The sequence below is a fragment of the Grampus griseus genome (assembly GCF_964374135.1).
Source record: "Grampus griseus genome assembly, chromosome: 1".
Lineage (NCBI taxonomy): Eukaryota > Metazoa > Chordata > Mammalia > Artiodactyla > Delphinidae > Grampus > Grampus griseus.
The window spans coordinates 87,715,092-87,741,472 of NC_139017.1; the positions used below are offsets into that span (position 1 = coordinate 87,715,092).

The following is a 26,381-nucleotide window of genomic DNA, read 5'->3' on the forward strand; positions in this document are numbered from 1 at the left end:
AAATAAGCCAGTTCCCAGGCCCTTGCATACTAGATCTAGCAAATTGCAAGTTACGTGTTAGAAAGTGCATTCCACACAGGGACCTTTCTCTGCTTGTCAAATATTTGTTCAACCTGACACCCCAGCTCTGGGTTTCAGCAAAAAGGGTCCAGCTGTTTACACACTGACAACTTCTAAACTGGTTTTAATAAATGATTAACGCAAATGCTGAGCCAGACCTCACTTTCCCAGCTCAGGTTTCATCAAGGTGTTGAAACTGGAGACTAGTCATGTTCGAAGGATTGGCCTAGATATTTGTTGAGAAAATGAAAAGTGATTCCTGTAGGACTGGCCCTGGGTAAAACTGTTTGTAGATAAAGTTTGTCTTGGGGGCTCCACCTGCTCTTTCTGTACCTTCCTCCTCCTTTCCGTATCTTCCCCCTGCCTCCGGAAATACAACCTTCTCGTTCTGATCCTTTTTATCCAAGGAAAACATTTCCCCTGAAGATTTCAGTACCGAATGAACCCAATGCCCAGCTCCGACACCACCACAGACTCTGGGCAAATCCCTTAACCTCTGTGAGCTTCTCCTAATTCATTTGTAAATGGGGAAATCACCCCTTCGCTATGCTACGAGTAATGAGAAAATGTTTTGTAAACTGTAAAGTACTGTACAAGTGACTTATTATTGTTACCTATGCCCAGAGTGGTTTCACACCACAAGAAGACTGCTGGGACAGGCCTTAATGTAAATGAATAAATAAAATCAGTGCTTACTACCTGCCAGACACTGTTCTAAATCTTTACCTGTTTTAATCCGTGCACACAATGATGCTATGAGGTAGATACAATTATTGTCATTCCCATTCTAGAGATGAGAAAACTGAGGCACAGACAAGTGATTTGCCCAAGGTGGCGCAGCTAGGAAGTGGTGGAGCAAGTATTTGAACCGCAGTGATTTTGTTCTGGAGTCCATGCCCTTAAACCCTGTGCTGTTCTATTAGGAAATGAATCCCTAATATTAAACATAACACAAAGGAATTAATCCTAATGATCAAATTTAATCTCTCAATGAGAAAGATGCTTTCAGTCAAGCCTTTGTCCCTGACATCCTCATGCGCATCAACTCCTCGTTAGTCTAGGTCCTGAATACGGGCAATGGCACCTGATGCAAAATCTTCTGACTGTAGCTTCTGCCTCCAGCTCTTCCTTTCCTCATCCATTTTCCAAATGGCAACCAGAATGGTCTTTCAAAGGCACAAGCCAGATCATGTCATTCCCAGTTTTACATTCTTCAATGTCTTCAAACGCTGATAGGATCAAATCCCAATTCTGTAGCAATGGCACAGAAGGGTTTAACAGTAATCTGTTCCCTGCCCACCTCTTAGCCTTGGATGCTAATTCTAAGTAAACTCCAGCAATGCTGAGTTACTCCTGGATCCCTGAGCCTTCTGGCCTTGGCTCACACTTCTTCCAGAATATCCTGCCTCCATCAAATCACCAACTCATCTTTCAAGATAGCTTATCTTTCAAGACCACAGCTAGTGCAGCCTTTCCTCCCTCCCCAGAGAGGACTGACCATTTCCCCCTTTTGCTTCCACCGCACATTACACTCAGTACTCCTATCCTAGCACCTCCTGTACCGTGGAGTTATTACACTTGGTGTTTCTATAACCACATTTCCACTTTTGACATAACCTGGAGGGCAGCACCAGCTGTAACCTTAGCATCAAGTCCAAGCCCTGGCACCCAGTGGCCACTCAGAATATATTTACAAATGAATGACTAAATGGTCACAGGGCCTCCTGCCACTCCCTTTATGTACATTCCATCATAGGCTCTCATCAGACTCTCTCTGCATTTTCCCAGTCTCCCACTGACCCTGTATTCTAGAACAATCAAGTCCCAAAGAAACGTGATACTCTTTGTATCCCAAGCTGAACATATTCTTCATAGTAAAATCTCACTTTCCATTTAAAGAGGTGGATGGAGAAATCAGTGGCAAAAGGAGAATAGACTCCAAGAATTCAGGCTCCCAAACTAATACCTTCCTAACCGCTCTCTGGATAGAAATCAATTTACATAGCATTGATCAAAACACTCTGTAGGCAGTTCTTCTAGAACCACCTTGCCATTTAAACCCTGTACCACAGCGGGGCTGGAAAGGGAGCTGGAGAAAAAGACTAACAAAGGCCGCTATTGATAGAGCAGGGAAGAGGAATACGAAATTCAAGTGGAAAAACGGGAATTTAGACTTATAGGTAAAAACTTCCCCCAAGATCTAAAAATCTATGTTCTTGCTGAAAGCTACACTCATTTGGCAAGATCTGTGTAGATAAAGAGAACTTCTATTTTAGGAATGGTGTAGAAATAAGCAGCTCACAAGGTCAGTGGCGGGTCTTGGCTGAGCAAACACGTACTGTGATGCCTGTGTGAAGGGTGGGTGTGTCTGTGTAGGGATGGGCGTGTCTGATTAAGAGAGGGCCTTGAGCCGGGTTTGTATATAGTTCTGTGTAAAAAAGGAAAAATGGAATAGTTATGGGCATTTGCAGGGGAAGGGAGGGGACTCTTTCTCTCTCCCTATCTGTTTGTTTCAGAACCTGTCTTGGAGATTGGTTGATGTGCCAGTCATTGGACTGTCTAAGCACAGGGCCCTCTGGGGACACTACCCATCTTATACCAGAGCCCTGCTGCTGTCGAGATCCTCTCAAATAACCAGGTCCCGTTTCTCAAAGTTGGGCTGTTTTAGGAAGTTATCCAGGGACTGCAGAAATAGGCTGCTTCCCACTGTCCTCTTATTTTCCCTTAGAGCAGTGGTTTTCCAACTGTGTTCCAAGGATCCCTGGATTTCCTGACAAGGCCTGCTTTGAATTCAATGGATGCTTTGAATTCAGTGGATGAAAGATTATAGCTTCTTGCTATCAAAATGTTTTGAGTAACAATACGACCTCATGGGGCTTCCCTGGTGGCACAGTGGTTGAGACTCTGCCTGCCAATGCAGGGGACACGGGTTCGAGCCCTGGTCTGGGAAGGTCCCACATGCCGCGGAGCAACTAGGCCCGTGAGCCACAACTACTGAGCCTGCGCATCTGGAGCTTGTGCTCTGCAACAAGAGAGGCCACGATAGTGAGAGACCCGCGCACCGCGATGAAGAGTGGCCCCCGCTCACCGCAACTAGAGAAAGCCCTCACACAGAAACGAAGACCCAATACAGCCAAAAATAAAATAAATAAATAAATAAAATTAAAAAAAAAAAACAATATGACTTCATGGCTCTTCTAAATTAACTTTGATAATAATTGTTATAAATTAAGATGTATAAATTTATGCCTCTTTTATCTACTGTATATATTATTTATAATTCCAATCTTAATTAAGGTTTCATTAAAAAACGATTGCAACCCCTTTCCATAGCTTTCCTAATTCCTCTAATTCTGAGCTGCTTTTGCTTTTTGCCGTGGTGCCCTGCACTTTTTGCTATCTAATACACTATATAATTTACTGTATATTTATTATTTAGTTATTATAGTTATTATGTATGCCATTTACATTCTAGAATGTAAATTCCATGAAGACAGGGACCCTTGTCTATTTTTTTCACTGAAGTATTCCAAACACCTAGAGTAAAGGCCTGGCAGATAGTAGAGGCCTGATAAATACTTACTGAATGATTTCATTTCAAGAGTGATTGGCGGATTAGGTGGGCTCTTCCAGGGCCCAGAAAGCAAGTGCTTAAGAAGAATTGTCTTCAGCTTGGCCAAAAAGATGGTTCCACTTCCTGTCTGTCCCTGTGTATATGTTGGTACCCCCCCCACTAAACTCTTCCCGCCCTCAGAAACATCACCTGAATATTTGTCAGGGTCACACTGGTGGCAAGAAGTCTCTCCCTTATTGGAATAAGAGTTAGCTGGGCAAAGTTTGCAGCAGGAGGAACCCTTCTGGTCTGCGTATGTGCCTGGTTTACAGGGGAAGCATTCTGAAGTGTAGGCCACTCCTAGGGAGGACGAACAACATAGGAAAGCAAGAATTGAGCCTAGAGACTGAACGCCCTGAGGACTAACCCACACCCTCCCTGCTGAAGTCAGCATCAGACCCCAGACCCAACCCCATTCTCTGTTCTCTGTACCTGTTATGGCGATGTTTCTCACCAGCACAGGCTTAGAAACTTTGGACCACACTGAGAAAGCTGTGGTTCTCCAGTAGAGGACGTTATTGCCTCGATTTAGTTCGACCTAAAAACCACAAACAGGAGTTAGTTCAGTCACAGAGACAGGTATTGCTAATCCATTGCATTAGCCTCCTGTTGGGATCCCCCCTCTTGCAGTCTGCATGGCAGTGCCTATTCTGCTCCTCTCCCTCAACTTCCTCAGTGTTGCCCTTCCTCCCAGCTCCTCTCTCCTTCTTATTTTCTTTTTATAAATTTATTATTTATTTTTGGCTGCATCGGGTCTTCGTTGCTGTGTACGGGCTTTCTCTAGTTGCGGTGAGCAGGGGCTACTCTTCGTTGTGGTGCACGGGCTTCTCATTGCGGTGGCTTCTCTTGTTGCACAGCACGGACTGTAGGCGCGCAGGCTTAAGTAGTTGTGGCTCACGGGCTCTAGAGCGCAGGCTCAGTAGTTGCGGCGCACGAGCTCAGTTGCTCCATGGCATGTGGGATCTTCCCGGACCAGGGATTGAACCTGGTGCCCTGCATTGGCAGGTGGATTCTTAACCACTGCGCCACCAGGGGAGCCCTCCTCTCTCCTTCTAAGGTTCCTCTTACAACCCTCTCATGCCCTCTCCCACTTCTCCTTCAGTCACATATACCATGAGCATTTCTATGTTGAGACCAATGAAGGGACCTGAGGGTACTGACAACAGGGTGGCTGAAACTCCCTCATTCTTCTCTGGTTGTATTTATCCATGCCCCAGCCCCAGAAGACTGGGCCTTTAAAGCCGGAAAGCTGCTGGTCCTTGGGGTCAAGCCAGAGGAGCAAGTCAGTTCACATCCACATTATGTCAACTCAAGAGGGGAGAAACTATAGCATCCTCATGTTGTCAGACAACTGCCCTCTAGGGAGAGAAGAGTGGAGGCCCAGATGGGGAGGAAGCACTCTTTGGAGGAAAGGCCCTTGGTCCCTTTTCTGGAATCTCCAGGGAGAAGGCTGTTCTGATACTCACACTGTGCAATTCCCATCCTTTCTCTGTGGTTTTCATCCACCTCGAGTCATCTGCATTGGGCTGGCACTGGTCATTCTGAACCTGAGGCAGCAGGAATTTGAGATCAGGGTCTCTCAGCTTTCTAAGGAAACGAATTGCTTACCCCATGATGCCCCAGCCCTTCAGAGGGCCCTTCTTATGGGAGAAGGACTGAGTTCAGAAGTCATGAGATTTGAAGTATGGCAGGAGCTAGTTACACACACAAGATGTCAGTACGTGGACACTAAAGAAATTATGCGTTAACTCAGAGCTGTTACGTGCTGTTTTCATGTCTGAACAGGGCAGAACACCTACGAATCTCCCAGACTCTATCTACTCTTCCCCCCAGGGTCCTTTGACTTCTGCCTTTCTCTTTGCCTTTTGAAGCCTCAGCTCACTTTGACCACAGTTCTCTCCAGAGGGAAGACAACTGTGAAAACTTCCCGAGCAGGACTATGCGTGTGATTCCTGTAAATGAATGTGAGCCTCGGAGGGCCTTTACCTCCCACCTTCCCCCTCAGCCAGGGGCTTACAAAAAACTCGAAGATGATGCTGGAGTCTGGGTAGTAGTATTCAAAGTTAACAGTGCCAGACTGCTTCAGGTTCACGGCGTACATCAGCGTGGCCGTGCACTCATCCGTGTTGGAGGAGATATAGTCACCCAGAGGAACCCACTTGGACCTGTGAGGGAACAGGAGCCAAGTTCACAGTCAGGAGCCCAGCCCACCAGAGCTTGTGCGATATGCAGGTCTCATGTCCTGCTAGGTCTCTGCAGAATTCCAGACTTGTGATTCACAAGTGGAAGCTTACACCTGAAAATGCTCAGTGAAGAATGACCTCCAAGTCAAGGAGCCTGGCGGTACAGCCAAGAGGAGGACAGGTAGGTGTACCTCCACATTATGCAGAGCTATCCAGAAGATAGACGGCAGGTAAGGTTGTGGATAGGGGGAGGTAGATAATATTTATTGGTTGCTTACTAGCTCCCAGATGATGAACTACATATGCTATCATATTCATGATTCCTTTCTATCAGTAAGAGGAAATGCAATTTTGTCCCCATTTAAGGGATGACACAACGGAGGCTTTTTGAGTGCCTTGCCCAGTATAACACAGCCAGCAAGTGACAGGGCTGAGATTCAAACCCAGGTTTGCCAAACTCAAAGCTCTCAAAGAAAGTTAGTAGATAAAGCTATTCTTCAGAACTCAGAAGTCCATCCAATCTAATCCACCCATTTTTTTGGTTTTGGTTTTTGTTTTGAAATGTCCACTTTTAGATGCTACTAGGAACTGGTTTTTATGGGAAGGGGGAAGGGAGAAGGCATGTTGATTTTGTTTCCCAAATACCTCTACTGTGTCTACTCTGCCCAAGGGCTCTTCCTTCTCCTCCCCGCATGTCCCTCAGCTCTGAATCAGCCCCAACTCGCCTCCCTGCATCCAGTCCTGCTTCCTCCAATCCCTTCTCCACAGTGTGGCTGGAGAGAGACTCCAGAAGAAAAATCTGACCCTGTCACTTCCCTGCTTGAAACTCTGACTCCCTGTTGCCCTTAGGATGGGGTACGAACTCCTCACCCACTCTCTATGCTCCAGCCCTACAGCATTTCTTTCAATTCTTCTGCCAAACTTTCTCTCACCTCTGGGTCTTCCCACACACTGTTCTCTCTTCCTGGAACAAACTTCTTCCTCCCTCTATCTATTTAATTCCTACTCGTGTCTTAGAGCAAACGTCACCTAATCTGAGAAGTCCTCCTTGACTCCTTTACCTGCCTCTGCTACGTGTGCCCTCAGCTCTCACTGTTCCCTTTCTCATAATCACAGTCCTCCTGTATTTCATTTAAAACATGTTATGAAATATTTAAGACCTGCCACGCTGCTTATGAAATGCAACACAGCAGAAGTGTTGGTGTACCCCTGGCTAATCTCAACCCCCTCCGCATCACACACACCTTTCCCCACTGTCAAGTAATCACTTTCCTGAATTTGGTGCTTGACGTCCCCATGTGGTTCTCTGCCCTTCACTAATTATGTATGTATTTCTAAACAATATACTGTATGACAGCATTTTGCACGTTTTTATATCTTATGTGCTCACGGATTCTGAAACTTGCTTTTTTTCCCTCAACACGTATAATGATTGTGGGATTCCTCTATATCCATAGTCACACGTGAATAACAGCTCTTCTTTCACTTTCACCAGTATATAAGATTGCTTTCTATGGTTCGCCCATATTTATTCATGCATTACTTGTTGACGGACATCTAGATTGTTTCCAGTTTTTTGCTATTGTGCGCACTCTTGTTAGGAACATTCTCGCACGTCTCCTTCTACGCATATTTGAGTGGAAAGTCTGGGGGTAGAACTGCTGGGTCACAGGGTATGTGAACCTCCAACTTTACCAGCTATGGCCACGTTGTGCTCCAGAGTGGCTGCCGTCAGCTACACCCACCCGCAGCGAAAGACAGCTGTTCTGGCTCCACAACCCGCCCCCCCCCCACATCTGGAACGGTCAGACGTTAAAATTGTTGCCAATATGATACGGTAGGACAGAGTGTCTCAGTGGGCTTTAAATCTTAGTTCCTTAACTATAAGTGAGGTTGAGCATCTTTTCTTAGTTTATTTGCAGTTTGGCTTCCTCTTCGGGTCATACTTGAATTCTTCTTGAATTGCTTGTCTTCCTGCCTGGCTCGTCGATGCTGTGAGGGCAGAGACCAAACTTAACTTGCTCACTTCTGCGTCCCTAGCACTAAGCCCTGGACCTGGCACATAAGAGGGACTCAGGGCATTAAACAGCTGAATGTGGGAAATGGGTGATCAAAGACAATCCCACTATTTCACTGCTGTGCCTGAGACCAGCCCAGTCTCCAGTGATTAATAATGGTCAGTTCAGGGGACCTCAGATTAGTCCACTGTTTTCCCCCTGTGTTTGTCAGAATAACATGGTACTTCCAGCTCTTCAACAGTTAGTGTTATTCTCAAATGGAAGCATATCCAAAATACCTAAGCTGAGCTCATCCAAGATACCCAGCTAACCTAACGGTACTGATTTCTCCTTGTTAAAAGAGACAGCACTTAAAGCTGATGTGCTCCACAGCATCAGCTATAAATAACTCCTGAAGGTGGATGAATAATTCAAAGGATGCCATAAGTGGATTTCATTTGCAAAATGCGTCACAATTCTGACTTTTGTCAGAGCTGTCCCTGGTGAAGATCGTTTCACGTTCAATGATAACATGTCTTGATTGATTTCTAATGCCAGGCATCGCTCCAAATCTTTACAAGTATCATTTCGTTTCATCCTTACCACGGCCTCTAAGAAGAGTACTATTTTTATCACTGGTTCTTAGAATGAGGACACCAAGGCATGGAAGAGATTAGGAACCTGCCCCCGGTCATTTAGCTGTGATCTGCTTATACCTGCTTTGTTTTGCCGTGGCCCTGGGGAAAAGGGAGGCAAGTTTTCAAAGAGGAATTCTCATATGGTGGCCACCCAGACACACTGCCAAGCTCACACTGGGTAGCACTGTTTATAAATTCAGGTTAGAAAGAAGAAACTGTACAGGAAAACTTAGAGGCTTCCAAAGTTTGAGACCCTTTTTAATGCTTTTTCTCATTCTTGTTTCACCTTCACAGTATTTGGTGTTCTGTTCTTCTCTGTGAACGTACAGCATCCTTTCCACGACTCCCTTTTCACTCTTATTCCCTTTTGCTTATCCCAGTTTTGGATGTGAGGACTGTTTCCATCACCTTAGTCCTAAGACATTTACCCAGGAACCAAGGATGACCCCCTGAAGGCTCAGGAACCTGCCATGGAAACTCCATTCAGTTGGCCTGTTGTGTTTTCAATTATTTATTTTGTGTCTGCTTTGTGCCAGGTGTTAGATACTGGAGACACAGCAAAGCACAAGACAGCCCTGACCCCCTCCCTCTTGGAGCTTGCATTCTATTTCTAGTGGAGGAGACAGAAACTTAACACGCAGTTAATAACATAGTAATAACTATGGTAAGTGCCATAAGGAGAAATACAAGATGATGTATGTGTGTGTAACAGGGGCCTGTGGGGTCAGGGATGGCTTCTTTGAGGCAGTCACTTTTAGGCAGAGACCCGAGGGTGAAGCAGGAGTCAGCTGGGGGAAGAGTTGAAGAAGAGTGTGTTAAAGGCGCCAGGAGGGCCGGAGCATGGTGGCCAGCTGGCTGGAGCTCTATAAGCAGGAGGAGAGGCACTGGAGAGAGGCTGGAAGAAGGGGCAGGGGGCAGAGGCCCTGCAGGCTGTGACAACGTATTGGATTTTATTCCAGTGGGAATCCACAGACTCCAGAGTTTTGAGCAGCAACGTACTGTGATTGGGCTTGTGTTTAAGAAGATCAGTCTGGCTGCTGAGGGGACGGTGGCCTGCAGGAAGCTGGGGGTGGAAGAGGAGACCAGCTGGGAGGCGCTAGAGGCAGAGCAGGTGGGAGGCGCCACTGGCGGGGGTTATTTTGGGGGCAGTGGGCTTGGATTCAGGTAAATACACAGTCGAGCAGGAAAGCCAGACACTTGGTGACGTGAGAGCAGCTGTTATTGCCTTTCTGGGGCACGGTGGGGAAATCACAAACCCTCTCTAGGTGGCCATTTCCTCTCCATCTCTCCTTTTTCCCCCTCCCGGGAATGTCGTGGGATGCCTTAAGATCCAGGCCCTGAAGCAGTCTGTGCTGTGGAAACACAAGTCGTTTTGAACAGACCCACATCCGGCCTCGCTGAGAGAGAATGATTTCTGGACTTTCACTGCTTCCCCAGACAGGGAGAAAACCCTGTTTGCACACGCGTGGTGACTGACCGACTGAGCCCGGGCTGCGCCTTGTCCAGGGTCAGTCACGTTCTCTGTTAGGACTAAAATGGGGGTTGATTGTCTTTAACCCACACATTCCCTCTCCTTCCAGCTTGAATCCTCTCCAGCTTTATCTCTGCTGCCAACATTGTCATGCTAATGATTTTGACTCACAATATTGAACTCTGAAACAACATTAAAATTGGACTGTTAGAGGCCTCCTGCCTGGCTCACACAGTGGTGCTTCTAGGAGATTTAAGTATAGGAATGGGAGACATTGTTCCCAACTTTAGAAATCCAGGTGTAATACAATTAATCCTTTTTTATCATTTTGATTGCTTGGGTGTAAGAGAAACTTTCATGTACTTTTCTCCTGTATTCTTTGTCAATATTTAACAGAGAGCAGTGGACGATTGTCTTTTACATCTGTGCATCCCCCAACTTTTCCTCTCTAGGACTGGATATTGCCTTGCGTGCACTAAATGTTATTTGAAGGTGGCAGCATGGGGCAGTGGAAAGCTTGGACCAGGTGTGAATTCCAGTCTCCCCAGGTGTAAGCTAGGTAATGAAGGACAAGTCACTGAACCTCACTGAGCCTCCAGTTCCTCATCTGTGTAATGGGAACAATAATACTTATTTCACTGTCACAAGGGTTCTTGTGAGGATTAGAGAAAATAATATACGTAAAGCATCCAGAATAGTGCCTGAACTATAGAAGGCACATCATTTATTTCCAGGGATAGGATACTCCCATCCCGGGAATTAAATATGCAGAGATTTGATAAGGATCGCTCACCCGTTCTGTAAGCACCCTGGGCTGAGCCTTTCAATTACTGAAAAGATTTCCTTCTGAGCTGGAGAATTCTCTGGTCATCAGGATCTCAAAGGGTTTGGAAGATCTCAGCCGTCACTGACCAAAGCTCTGGTCCCACTTTATCCTCCCAAACCCATAAACTCAGACCAGTTTTAGAAGCTAGCACCAAAGCCAGGAAGATACCCAAGGCTTTGCACATGGTGTTGCAATCAAGTTGAGGAAGTTTAGTGGCTGATCCAAAATTCCACAGTGGAATCCAGTTGGATTTTGTTTTAAAGGGACTGGGCCATTTAACCCTTGTTGATCTTATCCACCTATCTCTATTTCACCATGTTTTTCACCTGTCACAAATACCTGTCAGTCGCTGGTAAGCTTAGGTCAGTAAGGCTGGGCTGATGTGGATCTCATGTCCAGCAGTCCAGTGGGGACCTGCTCTAGCCCTCACCCCGAGGAGCAGGAGAGGAGGCTGTGAAGTGCTCCCTGCAGCCCCTTCCCCAATATGGGGAGCAGGGAGGTAAGGGGGGCATGGGGCTATGGGGGTGGGCGTGGAGTGTGGGGAGAGGGGCGACTCACGAAGTGCAGTTCTCAGTGGAATCTGTGGTGCTGTCCTCGATCTCCATGTTGGTTGAGAGGCTGGCAAAGCCATGGGGCAGCCCGTCCCACTCGTCAAAACGGATGCCTGTGCCAAGGGAGTAGCGGCCCTCAGCACACGGCTTACACGACTGGTCCTTCATGTCCAGAAACTCCCCGGCTTTGCAAGAGAAGGCTGGAACACAGAGCGGGGACAAGGGTGGGTGGTGAGGCTGCTGCCACGCAGGAGAAGTGGGTGGGTTGTGTGCATCCTAGGGGGAGGAGCAGAGGATGGAGACCTGGGAGCTTCCCCCACTAGGATGTGGAGCCATGGCGCATCTTGTGTGATTCCACTTCCGTGGACTGTCCAGAGTAGGCAAATCCATGGAGACAGAATGAAGATTTGTGGCACCAGGGGCTTGGGGGAGGGGGCGTGGGGAGAGATTGCTAATGGATATGTTTCGTTTTGGGGTGATGCAGATGTTCTGCAGTTAGATAGTGGTGATAGTTATGCAACTGTGTGAATATTTTAAAGCCACTGAGCTTTACAACTTACAGGGGTGAATCTTCTGATGTAAATTATATCTCAATAAAGCTGTTATTTTATTCTATTTATGCTATCTATCTGTTTATTTATTTATTTATTGGCCACACCACACGGCTTAAAGGATCTTAATTCCCTGACGGGGGATTGAACCTGGGCCACGGCGGTGAAAATGCCGAGTCCTAACCACTGGACTGTCAGGGAATTCCCAAAGCTTAAAATTAAAAAAAAAAAAAAGATTTAGGGCCTTGTTGCAGGACTTTGGGTTTGTCTCTGTCAGTTTCGTTTCCTAAGGGGTCTAAGGGGTAGCCTCAGCCATTCTGAGAGCTCTCCAGTGAAGACCATGGTCTCTCGTGCTGACCCCTCTGAATGGCACCTAGCCCTTCAGCCTTGAACTTCCCCCTTGAGTTTCTGGCCTCTGTCTTCTCCTTTCTGGTCCCACTGCCACTGTACTAGTTGGGATTCTCGTGACCTGTTAGTTCAACCATTGCAATGTCCTCCTAACTAGTTCCCTGTTTCTTGTCTTTGCTCATTCGGTGGTCAGCAGTATCTTTCTAAAACACTCATATGTACTATTATTTCTGTTATTTAAAAAATAATCAGGCACCATCCCCACTTCGGGTTATAGAATTAAGCTCTCAGCCTGGCATTCAAATTCTTCCCCAATTTTCCCCCAACCTAACTTTCCGGCTTGATCTCCCACTACAGACCTTTCTCCACCCTACTCCCATCCATCCCCTCCCTGTGTTGCCTCCGCCCCAGCCCAGCTCTTCTCTGAATGTGTCTGATGTTCTCCCACCTCCAAGCTTTTGCTCGAGGGGTTCTCCCAGCGGTTCCTGATCCCTAAGTATCCATAACTCTCATTCTTTTCACCTCATACAACACATCATATTGATGTGTGCCTCCCACTAGGCTCTGAGCTCCTCTAGGGACAGTGGCTCAGCGACTGGCACAGACATAGCAGGCGCTACATAAAGGTTTGCTGAAAAAAATGAATGGATGAACGGGTGTCTGCTCCTTCCACCAGACTGTACGCTTCTGAAGGCGGAGACTGTGCCTTATTTATCTTTGTGGTTCACATAGCAGGTGCACGTAGTGCTCAAGAACGCTGGCCAAGTTTACTGAAGATGGCTCATTTGTTTCCATTAGTCACACCTCAGTTCTACTCAGATCTTAGCAATATCCATTCACAGATTTAACAAGTACTTATTTGCTCACCTACTGAACCAGGCACTAGGCTAAGCTTATTTTAGATTTTAAATGCCCTCAACCTCCTTTCCAAATTTTCAAGTATTCCTTGATTCTAGTTCCTGATTTTTATTGTTATCCACTGCCCCCCTTTGCATTTCTAAAAAGAACAGCTCAGGGGGAATAGCTGCCAGTGGTAGCAAAGTTGTAGCTGCAGAGTCCCAGAGGTGGGGTGGGAGCTGCAGGGAAGTCACTGCCTTTCCGGCTGCACGGTCAGCTCCACAGTCAGGGAAGATTCTTGTTCCCTGAAGTAATGCCCAGTGCATTTTAAAGGTCTGTCTCTGCAGAAAGTCATCTTCTCTGGCTTCTTTTTCAAGAACGACTGCAAATCACAATCTTTCCTAAATGAGTGACTGTGGCTAGTGAGTGTAGGTTGGAGAGAAATGCACAGCCAAAAAAAGAAAATGTATGCAAACAGAGAAAATATCTAAGTGGCACACAGCCGGAATTATTTTTACTTTATACCCTCATGGGATTTAAATCTGAAAATAAAACAAAAGTAAATTGAAATACCCAGTTTGCATCCACGAAATAACACTTCTGCACCAAATCTCAAGAGGTTTGGGGATGAGGACTGACCGGTGGGAGGGGGGCGGGGCGAGATCTGATTCCTTAAGGCAGCCACACTGTCAGGAAGTGCCTAACTTGGATGGCAGGAGGCTTGGGGCAGAGGCCAAAGCTGAGAGGCAGGGCTGCTTACAGCACTCGGTGCCCTTGACGGGGTCAGGGAGGCTGGTGCACAGGCCCGGGGTATGCGGCACGGCGACCCTCCACCTGGAACCCAAGCTGTCACACGCAGTGTACTCGTAGTGGTACTCAGACTGCAGATGAGAGAAGAGTGGGGAAAATGTGCATTAGTAGCGGTCAAACATTAACAGCTTCCTACCCACTTCCTGTCCAGCACGATGGCTACTGACACTCATCATCACAGTAACGGGCCCTGGGACCCCGGCAGGAAACAAGGCATCATGGAACCAAATGATTGTTATCAAACACGTACAGGAGCTACGGTTATTGGATCATTCCTCTCCACCGGCCATGGTCTAGTCCCTAGAAACACCCCCCCTTTTTTTTTTTAATGACTCTCTTTGTGGTTGTGTATAAATGTCCTGATAGGCCAGAGGAATGTGAGAAGGTAACCAAAGAACAGGCTACAAACAGGTGGAATTTTTCTTGTCCCAAACTGCAGAATTTATGAGCAGGCACAGGTCCATGAAAAATTTACAAAGGATTGTGACAAAAGCTGTATTTCTGTTTCCCTGATTTCCTTACATTCTTCATGCTCTCTCCTTTTCTCCAGAAAAACTGTGAATTCCCACCTCGAATTTTATGAAAATGTCACATTTAGCCCCGGCAGGTGATGGGGTCTCATCACATGAGCCTATTCATGCCTAATTTCTCTATGCAATGGAAACTCACAGCTCAGTTGCTTTACCTGAACTAAGAATAAACTGAATAACAACAACAAAACTGCCAAATCAAGCATTAAATAAAACAGCAAGAGCCACAACAAAAATCACAGAAAGCACTACTTGGGAAAAAGAAAGCACAATAAACGAGCCAAATACTCTTCAACATTTCTTCCTCTTTTAAATCTCATAATAAACAACAGTCCATAGAATTAATGTGAATTTGGGCTTCCCTGGTGGCGCAGTGGTTGAGAGTCCGCCTGCCGATGCAGGGGACACGGGTTCGTGCCCCAGTCCGGGAGGATCCCACATGCCGCGGAGCGGCTGGGCCCGTGAGCCATGGCCGCTGAGCCTGCACGTCCGGAGCCTGTGCTCCGCAACGGGAGAGGCCACAGCAGTGAGAGGCCCACGTACCGCAAAAAAAAAAAAAAAAAAAAACTATAAGAATTAATGTGAATTTGGTTCTGATAAGCATTTTACAATCCTCACTTACCAAAAACTATATTCAAGCCCTAAAGTACTTTGTATTACTGTATCCATAAGAAAAATAGAATTAATGTCCCCCTTCTACCCATATGAAAGGATGATTGCATAATATATAAATGCAAGGAGCTGGGGCTAAAACTGAGACAGTTTGAAGTTGGCTAACCTAAGAATGTATCAGAACCAAAAAAAGAAATCTTTACTTTTCCGAGGGGTTAAATAGACTGCCTTTCATCTCTTCTAAGATGCGTATTTCTTTCACATTTTAACATCTGTGAAATCAAGTTGTGGCTTATAACTGACACAATTAAGGAAGCATCGTGTCATGTTTTAACTGATGGAGTTTTTCCTTTCTTCTTGGTACATAAAAAACAGTTCTGTTTCTCCTGTGCTAGCTTGGCTTCTCGCGGCTTCCATGGAACTGTAGACACACTAGGGGTTCCCTGTACCTTATGCTATTCACTCCAGGCCCATCTACTAAGCACAGGCTTTCTTTTGGTCTTAGAAGCAGTGTTATTTCAGATTTGTGGAAATACAGTAAACATGTTGTTTCTTGATTTGTAGTTTCAGAAACTTAGGGTGCTGAGAGAACAATTTTAGAGCTCCATTTTTATTGTCTTCTATTATAAATATTTACCAAATATATATTGTCTTCCCAGCACTTAGAGGTACTAGATGTTGTGTCCAGTGTGGCTCAGGACAGCAATGCATAAACTGGGCACTTTCATCCAGAGGGAGCAGATGCGGAGTAGGAGGAGGAGTTGGGGGAATTGTGAGCCTAACTGTTTTTTTTTTTGGCGGTACATGGGCCTCTCACTGTTGCGGCCTCTCCCGTTGCGGAGCGCAGGCTCAGCGGCCATGGCTCACGGGCCCAGCCACTCCGCAGTATGTGGGATCTTCCCAGACCGGGGTGCGAACGCATGTCCTCTGCATCAGCAGGTGGACTCTCAACCACTGCGCCACCAGGGAAGCCCCTACTTTTCCTCTTAATTCCATTCTTTTCTTCATCCCAGAGGACTCTGAGGATAAATAAGGCAACTACACATATATCAATTCAGGTCTAAAAATGATACTCTCCAAAGGGTTTTGCTGCAAGAAAGAGGGGTAAAATCCACAGTATGTAAATTAAATGGAGAACTGAGTGAATCAGGCAGAACGGATTCAATGTTCTGTCCGCGAACGTAATTATGCCTGTCATCTGCACAGTGCTTTTACATTCCCAAACACCATCTTATTTGATCTTTAAACTCCCAGAAGGCAAGCAGAGCAGGGGGCGTTTCCTCCATTGCACAGATGAGTAAACACTCTCCATGGGGTGAAATGGCTTGTCCAAGGTCACACAGCTGGTAAGTCACTGAGCTAGAACTCAGGCTTTGCTACCAGTAATCTTCCGCCCTCATAAGTCCCATCAAACACAAACTCACACTGGGAGCAATTTAACAGCCAAATCTAAAAATTAAGCAAGGCAGTGTTGGTTGTCTGCCAGCAACCAGGCTCGCTTCTGAGGCCTGAGAAGTGGTGTTAAAACATCTAATCTGGGGCTTCCCTGGTGGCGCAGTGGTTGAGAGTCCGCCTGCCGATGCAGGGGACGCGGGTTCGTGCCCCGGTCCGGGAAGATCCCACATGCCGCGGAGCGGCTGGGCGCGTGAGCCATGGCCGCTGAGCCTGCGCATCTGGAGCCTGTGCTCCGCAACGGGAGAGGCCACAACAGTCAGAGGCCCGCGTACCTCAAAAACAAACAAACAAACAAAACCTAATCTGTTCGAGCAGATCGTTTCAGTCACTCTGACTGCATTTGGCCTCTCAGAGACACATGGGCCAAGCCTGCTTCTCTTTGCATCGTCTTTCATTTGGTGTCCCCTGGGTCCCGCCCTGGTGGGAGGTTTGCCGGGAAAATGCTGGTTCCAAACCTTAGAAAGTTTCCCTTTCAATATGTGCTACTTTCCTTCATGTCACTTGGGGATATTTACACCACCCAATGTGGCTGGCTCTGCTGCAGCTGTTTGAAATCTGAACTATACTTTGCGATCTCACCATCCAAGACATAGGCTTAGACAGACGGTTAAATCAGAGACATAACTGGCAGCGCTCCTCAATTATATTCAGAGTTCTGTGAACAAATCAATTCCCCCACGGTACCTCAGTTTAACCAGTGATCTGTCTTTGAGAGCATACAGTCTGCATAATATACAGATTCACAAAGGAGACACACGAATAGATTTAATTCGTATGTCCAGCATACAATTCCTTGTTCTCCCCATTCACAAAGATATGACACAAATCACAATTTTAAATGGGGCACAGGAAGCAGTGGCTGCTGCCTGTTCATCGAGGAAAGAAGGGAAGGGTTTGAAAACGAGGGGTGGGCATCTTACTTAATCTGCCCTCCCCTAAGTCACCCAGCCACATGTAATGCTCCCAGGGAACACAAGAAATTAGAGGGAAAACCCCCAAAGCCGGCACTGCTTTGCCAAATATTGGCAACACTGATCTTTCAGCTCCAGAAGAAGGATTCACTCAGACCCACAAGGTTTGGGGTCCTTGCTGTCTGGGTAATGAGTGGGCTGCTGAAATGAAAAAAATAATCACCAAGCCAGGATGGTGCCTGGATGCAAATGTGTGCTTCTTTCCACCTTTCCCCCTTCTTTCAAATAACATGTCTTAGTTTTTTAGATGATTGTCAAAGTAATAGATTAGAGACTAGAGATTGGTATCACCGGTCTACAGATTAAGTGCTAGAGAGGCATGTGGTCGCTATCTACTGTGGAAGATGCACAAGGTGTAAGCTGATGAGTTGGTGCCAAAGGGATGTGGTCCACGGCACAGGTGGTGCTTGGCTTCTTTGGCACGTGCACTAAGTAAATAGGCGAGCTAGAAGGGATTCCACACCCCATCACCACATGGGGCTCAACCTCTCTCAGCCACAGCTGCCTCATCTGGAAAATGGGGACACACAAGTACCTGCCTCATGGCAAGGCTGCTGTGTACAGTGTATATAGGCTCTCCAGAAGGCTGCCCAACTCAGAGTGTGAGTAAAGTTGAAATCTAGCTCAAGTTCTTCATGCTAGGCAGTGTGCCCAGAAAGGGGGTGCCTTTTTCCCATGGGTAGTAGGTTGGTTGTGATCATAAATAAGATGATACAGGTCAAGCACTTACAGCAGTAGGTTTTTCAATCTTCAAAACATCTTAATGGAGTAGGTATTATTATTTTGCCATTTTACTGATGGGAAAACTGAGGCGTCAAGAGGTGAAGTTACCTGCTCAAGGCCACATAGCCTGGAGATTGCCAAGCTAGGACCGAACCCAGGCAATCTGAGTCCGTAGCCTGTGTTCCAGGCTGCTGGTGTTTGAGGGCAGCCTGTGTGGGCTACAGTCACACTCAGTGAAAGTGTGTCTGGGGCCCGGCACTGGCACTCAAGCTGCTGAAAATTTTGCAACAAAAGCCAAGGCATCAAAACCTTTGTGAACAGGGCCCAAAGGGGAAACAGTCAAGCCTGGCGCTGTGTGGAATGGGAAGGCTGAAAGGCACTTAAACCTGGTTGGAGGACCTCCCCATCAGGGATGCCTGCGGTTCTTGCCTGCCCACTATCCACAGCTCCCTCCCATGCAGCAGAGCCTCTTTGGAGGTACATCACCTCCTTATTCTATTCCATCTAGGCGGGATCGTCAGAAGAGGTGGCCATCTGTCCTCTGCCAAGGCACGGACACACGGCCCACACAAAGCAAATCAGAGGCTCTCTCCGGGTAAGCAGGAGATGGGATGAGGGGGTGAGGCCACTTCACCGTGAGTAGGGACCTGAAGTCGTTGGGAACTCAGGGAAGGATGAGGCGGGAAAGTGGGCTAGCTGGGGATAAGCCCCTCCTTACTTCTCAGCTCTACCTAGGGCTGACGTTGGTGCCCCTCCCCAGTCAAAATCTACAGCAGTCATAAAGCTGAAAATTATGCCAGGTGAAATAAGCCAGCCACAAACGAACAAACGCTGTCTGATTCCGCGTACGTGAGGTGCGCAGAGTAGTCAAGTTCAGGAAAAGAGAAAGCAGAAGAGTGGGTGCCAGGGGCTGGGCGCCCGAGTACAGAGTTTCAGTTTTGTAAGATGAAAATAATTCTGTTGATGGATGGTGGCGACGCTAGCGCAACAATGTGAATGTCCTTAATGCCCGAACCGTACACTTAAAAATGATTAGGATGGTACATTTTATGTTATGTGTATTTTATCACAATTTTTAAAAAAAGTTATGCTACAGGAACATGCCCAATCTCTGATTTATCCTAATAAGTCCCCCAGAGAGTAGAAGCAGGATCATCTGGTAGTCTAAATTTAAGAAATATCCCCCCAATAAGATTATGTATGTCAGCTAATTGGATGGCCAAGTTCAAGAGGGAGGAGTGGAGGAAGGAGTGGAAGACAACAGACTGGAGTGGACATCATGACAGTCTCCCTGGAGATGCCCATGGTGGTTCCCTGATGCTTATGTGTTTGCCATTGACAACTCTTTGAAGCATTGCATTGCAGGTGTGCAAATAAATATTAATGCTAAAAACTACGTTTTTTCAAACATTCTGCTCTTTTGGAATTAAAATGTTTAAATTCTGGAAATACTGTTAACTTGGAACCTGTCAGGTCTTCTACGTTCTAGGAAAATGGTGTTCACTCATTCCATGTTCAACAAGTGTTTACTGAGGGCCTATTGTGTGCTAGGTTCTGGTGAAGCAGTGGTGTCTGAGACAAAGTCACAGCTCTCAAGCAGCGTAGATGTGTATGAGGCGGGGAATGTGGGGCAGGGATGCACTGGGGAGGAGACAGACTATAAACACTTATGCACGTGCTAATTTCCAGTATTCCACCGTTCTCTACAATTATTTGTCATTGTACACTCTTGCTGGCCCCACTTTCTCCAGAGAAGGAATGTTGAAGCGCTAAAATGATGGTCTTTGTAGGTGGAGCCTTTGGGAGATAATTTAGTCATGAGGGTGGAGCTCCCATGAAGGGAGTAGTGCCCTTAGAAGAAGCGAAGCAGAGCTAGCCCTCTCTCAGGCCTGGAAAGGATATAGCATGAAGACGGCTGTCTGCAAACCAGCAAGAATGCTCTCACCTGATACTGGATCTGCCAGCACCTTGATCTTGGACTTCCCAGAACTGTGAACTTTCCAGAGCTGTGAGAAATAAACTGTTCACGTTTTAAGCCACCCAGTCTATCGTATTCGGTTTTAGCAGTCCAAACAGATGAAGACAGTGTCTAGGGACTCTGGCAAAGACCGCAACATGTCTCTGACTCCAGCTTGACACGAACCATTGAACCACACTGTTTCTTTTTCAACTCATGATGGTTTGAAAGTCATGACAAGCCAGACCTGACAAAAAGATAGCCTAGCTGCCTAGAAGTAACCTCTGCCACAGCAGAGAAGACAGAGATGGCCAGCTACGACTGTCCGAGGGAGAAGCACTGGTGATTGGGTGGCAGTGAGGTCTAGAGTTTCAGTGGCCTTCTTCCTGCCAGGGCATTTCTCCAGCCCAGCTGGCCAAGGACACTGGCAACGGGTGGCCCAGACTGACTGGAGAGTCCAAGGGCTGCTTCCCAAACAGGGCCTCCAGTTGTTAACGTTGTGGGTATGGCACAGGCTGCAAAGCTCCTGGGACCATGAGGGCTCAGTGAGCTGCTAAAACAAGCAGTCAGAGAGACTAAGAACAAATGGCTTAGTTGGGCATTCGACACTCTGGGCCTCGGTCTTCTCATTTGTAAAATGAGGAAGTTGGATTTAGGCGATTTCTAGCTTCTAAGATTCCTTCCAGTTCCAATACCTCATTATGTTATGGTTGGTGTGTGCATGGAAATCTGTTCTTTCCACCTTTCCCCCTCTTCCTTCAAAATGGCACTTCTGGGCTTCCCTGGTGGCGCAGTGGTTGAGAGTCCGCCTGCCGATGCAGGGGACACGGGTTCGTGCCCCGGTCCGGGAAGATCCCACATGCAGCGGAGCGGCTGGGCCCGTGAGCCATGGTTGCTGAGCCTGCGCGTCCGGAGCCTGTGCTCCGCAACGGGAGAGGCCACAACAGTGAGAGGCCCGCGTACCACAAAAAAAAAAAAAAAAAAAGGCACTTCTCAGTTTTTAAAATAATTATCAAAGTAGTAAATGTTAATTGTAGAAGAGCTGAAAATACAGGCTAGAATTAAAAAGGGAATTAAAGTCTGCCATAAGCCTACCAAGCAGAGATCACTAGTTGTAACGTTTTATTGTATTTCTTTTCAAATTCATTTTCTATACATGCATATGCATTTTAAAAAACAAAATCAAGGGGCTTCCCTGGCGGCACAGTGGTTGAGAATCTGCCTGCCAGTGCAGGGGACACGGGTTTGATCCCTGGTCAGGGAAGATCCCACATGCCGCGGAGCAACTAACCCTGTGCGCCACAACTACTGAGCCTGTGCTCTAGAGCCCGTGAGCCACAACTACTGAGCCCACGTGCCACAACTACTGAAGCCGCACGCCTAGAGCCCGTGCTCCACAGCAAAAGAAGCCACCGAAATGAGAAGCCCGCGCACTGCAATGAAGACCCAACACAGCCTAAAATAAATAAATAAAAAACAAAATGAAGATCATATGGTATGTGGTTTCTTCTTCTGACTTTTTTTTACATTTTAGGTCACAAGCACTCTCCTGTGTCTTTAAGGTTGCACCATAATTTCTCTAACCATTTTCCTGTTGTCAGACATTGAGTTTTGTCCAATTTTTCCTTATTTTAAATAGCACTACAATGAAGCTTTATGTGTATCTCTGATTATTTCCTTCGGAGAGATTCCCAGAAGTGGGATTACTAGGGTAAAGAGTATGAGTTTCTTTAAGATTCTTGATCGGGGAGGATATTTCTAAGAGAAAACAGACATTTCTAAGTCTTTTTTATTTCTTCACTTTTTACTACAATAAATTTCAAATATATTTTAATTTTTTAATAAATTTATTTGTTTATTTTTGGCTGCGTTGGGTCTTCATTGTCGAGCGCGGACTTCTCATTACGGTGGCTTCTCTTGTGAAGCACGGGCTCTAGGTGTGTGGGCTTCTTGTGGCATGCAGGCTCAGTAGTTGTGGCGCACAGGCTTAGTTGCTCCGTGGCATGTGGGATCTTCCCGGACCAGGACTCGAACCCGTGTCCCCTGCATTGGCAGGCAGACTCTTAACCACTGTGCCACCAGGGAAGTCCCTCAAATATATATTTTAAAAAGACAGAATATGATGACCCCTATGTACCCATCACCCAGCCTCCATACTTATCAGTTTCTGCCATTCTTGCTCATCTACCTCTATGCAGTCCTCATTTACTTCTATCCACTCCTCTCCAATCGAAGTTGTTATTTTTTCTAGGTTTTTTTTTTTATTTTTAGCAAAAATTTATATACACTGAAATGCACAAATCTTAACTTGTTCAGTTTGGATAAATGGCTACACTTGAGTAAAACAAAGAATCACCGCCCAGAGACTGCTGGGGAGAGTGGTAACCCCTCGGCCACCACCCCCCACAGACAGAGCCAAGCAGAGTCTCAGATCCTGAGTCTTAGAGTCACCGAGCCAGTGCTGCACAAAGTCACAGCCACCAAGGAAGCAGGCGAGCAACACAACTTGGGTTTGTCTTGGCTGGGACAGGGCCTGCGTCAAGAAACAGGTTCTTAAGTAAACCCGGCTTCTGACTAGAGGCCTTGGGGTCTGGAGGAGGCCCCCTCCTGCTCTTCCCCCAGCTGCAGGCTCAGCCCCGTCTCCTCTCACCATCCCTGAAGGGCAGATCCTTTGGGGAGAATGTCAATATGGGGGCCGGGTGCACCAGGCAAACACCTGAGCTGGTACAGTGGGGTCAGTAGGTATTTGTTGGTTCAGCTGCAGATGCCACTTTGCTTGGAAAGCCTCTGACCTAGACGGGAGCAGATCCCATTAAACAATCCTGACTGTCAAGGAGAGACCAGCCCTTCGCTGGGAGGGAGGAGTGAGCTCTACTTAGCACAGAACATGGAAGACCACGGTGAAATGTCAGAATTTGAACATCACGGCCCCAGAGAGACTTTCTCTGTGGCCCAGCCCTAGCTGGATGGTTTCCCAAACTCCTGTTCTTTGTTCTTTTGGCTTCGGAGTGTCCTCACTCAGGTTTTGGGTGGATGGTCTGCTGAGGCTCAGAGACACAGTGACCTTGACCTCTCAGGACCTTTCCTATTGTTCGCTAGCCATCAGACTGGAGAGACTCCCTCTTTCCTCCCTTCTCTCCCTCCCTCCTTCCCACCCTTTTAAGACTGCTGACTCAGTAGCAGTGTCTCCTGGGCCCTAAAGGCCTAGACATATCAGCCCTCAACCTCTGGTGCCTACATCTGTCTGATTATCACAACCGTCTGGAGATCACATTAAAAATACAGATTCCTGGGCTCTACCTCCAAGATTCTGATTCCCCACTAGATCTTTTTCTCCTTCCGCCCTCTTTCAAAACTCACTCTTCTATGCCTCAAGACTTAAATATTTATCCCATTTGGAAGCAAATCATATAAATACATCTCACACAAGACAGGGACCTTTAATCTAGGATCCTGGACCACTTTCCCCATAAAACCAGATACAGAATTTTAGGTATATGCATTTTTCTGGGCACTGTTTTCATCAGATCCTCTAAGGAGTCTGTTATCCATCCCCTCACACACAGGAAAATCATTGAAATCTATAATAATGCGTTCTTAATTTTTAAATGGCTTAATATTTTTACCCCACAACAGGCTGTTCACTTTTTAACAGGGGGCTGAAATATTTTAACCCAGGCACTTTCAAATTCTGCTCCTGAGTCTAGGGGTTTAGAAAGCCAGACCCTTCAAAGGGGAGTGGGGATTCCCCACTTTAATGGAGCAAGGTTGTTTTTAAAAATCTGTTTAACATGCTAGTCTTCTCAGTTTAGGTTTTGTTTGAATCGGAAGTTCCACACTCGGGCTTCCCTGGTGGCACAGTGGTTGAGAGTCCGCCTGCCGATGCAGGGGACGTGGGTTCGTGCCCCGGTCCGGGAGGATCCCACATGCCGCGGAGCGGCTGGGCCCGTGAGCCATGGCCGCTGAGCCTGCGCGTCCAGAGCCTGTGCTCCGCAACGGGAGAGGCCACAACAGTGAGAGGCCCGCGTACCGCAAAAAAAAAAAAAAAAGTTCCACACTCAGAAAAAGTTAAACACCAATCTTTACTTGAAAGAGCAAATCCCTAAAGGTGAAATTGCAGGCATGAGGCAGAATCACAGAGTTAAGGATGCCTTTTTGGCCTTCTCTTAATCCCCCTACATAGTCAGTTGTTACCTCTACCTACAAGCGATGCCCCCTCTCTCCCAGAGCAGGCACCAGCTGACACACCTCAAGCAGGCTGACCCCTGCCAGCTGTCCTCAATCTGTGTGCTGTTGCCTAGCAACACGGTGTCAGGAGCCCTAGGGATCTCAGGAGTATGGGGGAGCCCTGGTCTTGCATTGCCCCTTCTTTCACATTTTCTATTCTACTCTGGAATTCCAGATTCCATTCTGATCAAATACAGCAGAGATGGTGCTTGGTGTCCCCAGCAGGACCTGCCCTGCTGGTTTGGCCGTGGACACAACACACAAAGCAGATACGGGGTCTCTACACCCAGCTGGGGCAGTTTGTGGCACCATGCTCTGGGCCAGACAGGCCTCTGACCCTGAGGTCTAACCTGTCTGTAACTAAGCTGCTTGTCCATTTTGGGCACAGTCTTGGTTGGGGGCTCTTAGGAGACAGGACTGGTACCGTGATAACAGCTGCCGCTAATGAGGGCTTATGACCACCCATGTGCCAGGCTCTGGACTGGGCACTTTACATGCATCTTCCCTTTAGTCCCACAAGCCTCCCTGCTATTATCCCTACTTCCCTGACCTCCCTGTTTACAGTTGTAATCCACTCCCCTCAGTCCCACTGATCCTCAAATCCTGAATGACCTTTTTTCCATAGCACGTATCACCTTCAAACACACTTTATAACTTAGTTATTCATTATATTTATTGTCTTTCTGCCCCTGCCCTCACTGCAGATGAGATGTAAGCTCCAGGGATCTTTGCTTTTGCTCACTGATGCAGCCAAAGAGCTCAGAAGAGTGCCTGACACACAATAGCTATCAATAAGTATTTGTTAACAAGGTCCTACTGTCTAGCACAGGGAACTATATTCAATATCCTGTGATAAACCATAATGGAAAAGAATATGAAAAAGAATACATAGATATGTATAAATAGTCACTTTGCTGTACAGCAGAAACTAAACACAACATTGTAAATCAACATACTTCAATAAAATTTAAAAAAATAAAATAAATGATAAATATAAAACAATAAGTATTTGTTGAGTGACTGAATGGTGAGCAAAGGCATGACTTGAGAGTAGCTCTGGAGCTGTGCAGACACTCCAGATTACAGCCAAAAGATCTAGACTCTCATCTTGGCCTGACGCCCCCAAACTATATGATTATGGGCCCGTTATTAAATCTCCATGTACCTCAGTTCCCTCCCCCATAGAGCAGGGGTGCTAACACTCTGCTAAGATGATTAACAGATTCCTTCCCCCTAAACTGACTAACATCAAACTATCAAGACAATTAGGAGATTAGGTTCAGGAATGCTCTTTGTAAACTGGTTAAAGAAGAAGAAGAAGCCAGCTACTGGTTAAAGAAGAGAGGGCACGTGGAGGGGTCACCCAGGTCCTTCTCTCCTCTTTCTGGCAATAGGACAGGGAGAAAGGAGCCAGGTGACATTTCTGGCCTAACGGCAAAGATGACAGCAGCAGTTCGATCCTCCTCGTTTCCCCTGATGTTTACCACCCACGCTGACTCACCCTCTTCTCTGATCCTAGTCTACTCATACATATGAAACAACATCTGTCCTTTTTCCCCCCAGCAACTCCCCCAAAGCTAATCTCTCCAGGAGAAAGCCTGGTCGTTGACATTTATGACACTCGGTAACAGCGGCCAGTCCATCAGGTGCAGAGAGCTTTTCATATTGCTTGTAAATATCCCTAGGATTGAAATGGCCTTGTAGCCAGGAAACAAAATGTCCCTTTATAAATTCTAATCCCTTTCTGATAGGTGAGAGTTTGGTACACACATCTGTCTACAAGGCAGGGCTTTATGAGATTGTATTTCAAAGATGTGCCTTTCTTGGTTTTTAATGAGATCAAAATGTTCCATTAAATGTTTTCACCTAGGCTTTTAATCATGCCTGAAAGAAACAGGCCATCTAGGTCCTGGCTTATGCAAAACTCTCCAAGGATAGCTTAGTGTTTGGACGTGTTAGCTGTTTAGGGTGGAGAGCTTGAACTTGGAGAACAGACTTCTAGCCTAGAGAACCAAGTCAAC

General features: G+C 46.7%; 1 protein-coding gene across 5 annotated transcripts in view; it reads right to left on the reverse strand.

Annotated features, from left to right (window-relative positions):
* Positions 1-26,381, reverse strand: part of ELAPOR1 (endosome-lysosome associated apoptosis and autophagy regulator 1) — a gene marked incomplete at both ends in the record, with an annotated part of 68,162 nt that overhangs the window by 19,360 nt on the left and 22,421 nt on the right. For 4 of the 5 annotated variants that reach the window (XM_082674524.1, XM_082674523.1, XM_082674525.1 and 1 more), the window contains 6 exons: positions 3,824-3,973; positions 4,106-4,211; positions 5,140-5,220; positions 5,691-5,838; positions 11,347-11,539; positions 13,836-13,956. In XM_082674524.1, the coding sequence (XP_082530650.1) occupies positions 3,824-3,973; positions 4,106-4,211; positions 5,140-5,220; positions 5,691-5,838; positions 11,347-11,539; positions 13,836-13,956 (799 nt within the window). The remainder of the gene's footprint in view (positions 1-3,823; positions 3,974-4,105; positions 4,212-5,139; positions 5,221-5,690; positions 5,839-11,346; positions 11,540-13,835; positions 13,957-26,381) is intronic. The other variant, XM_082674527.1, reaches the window with a different exon arrangement.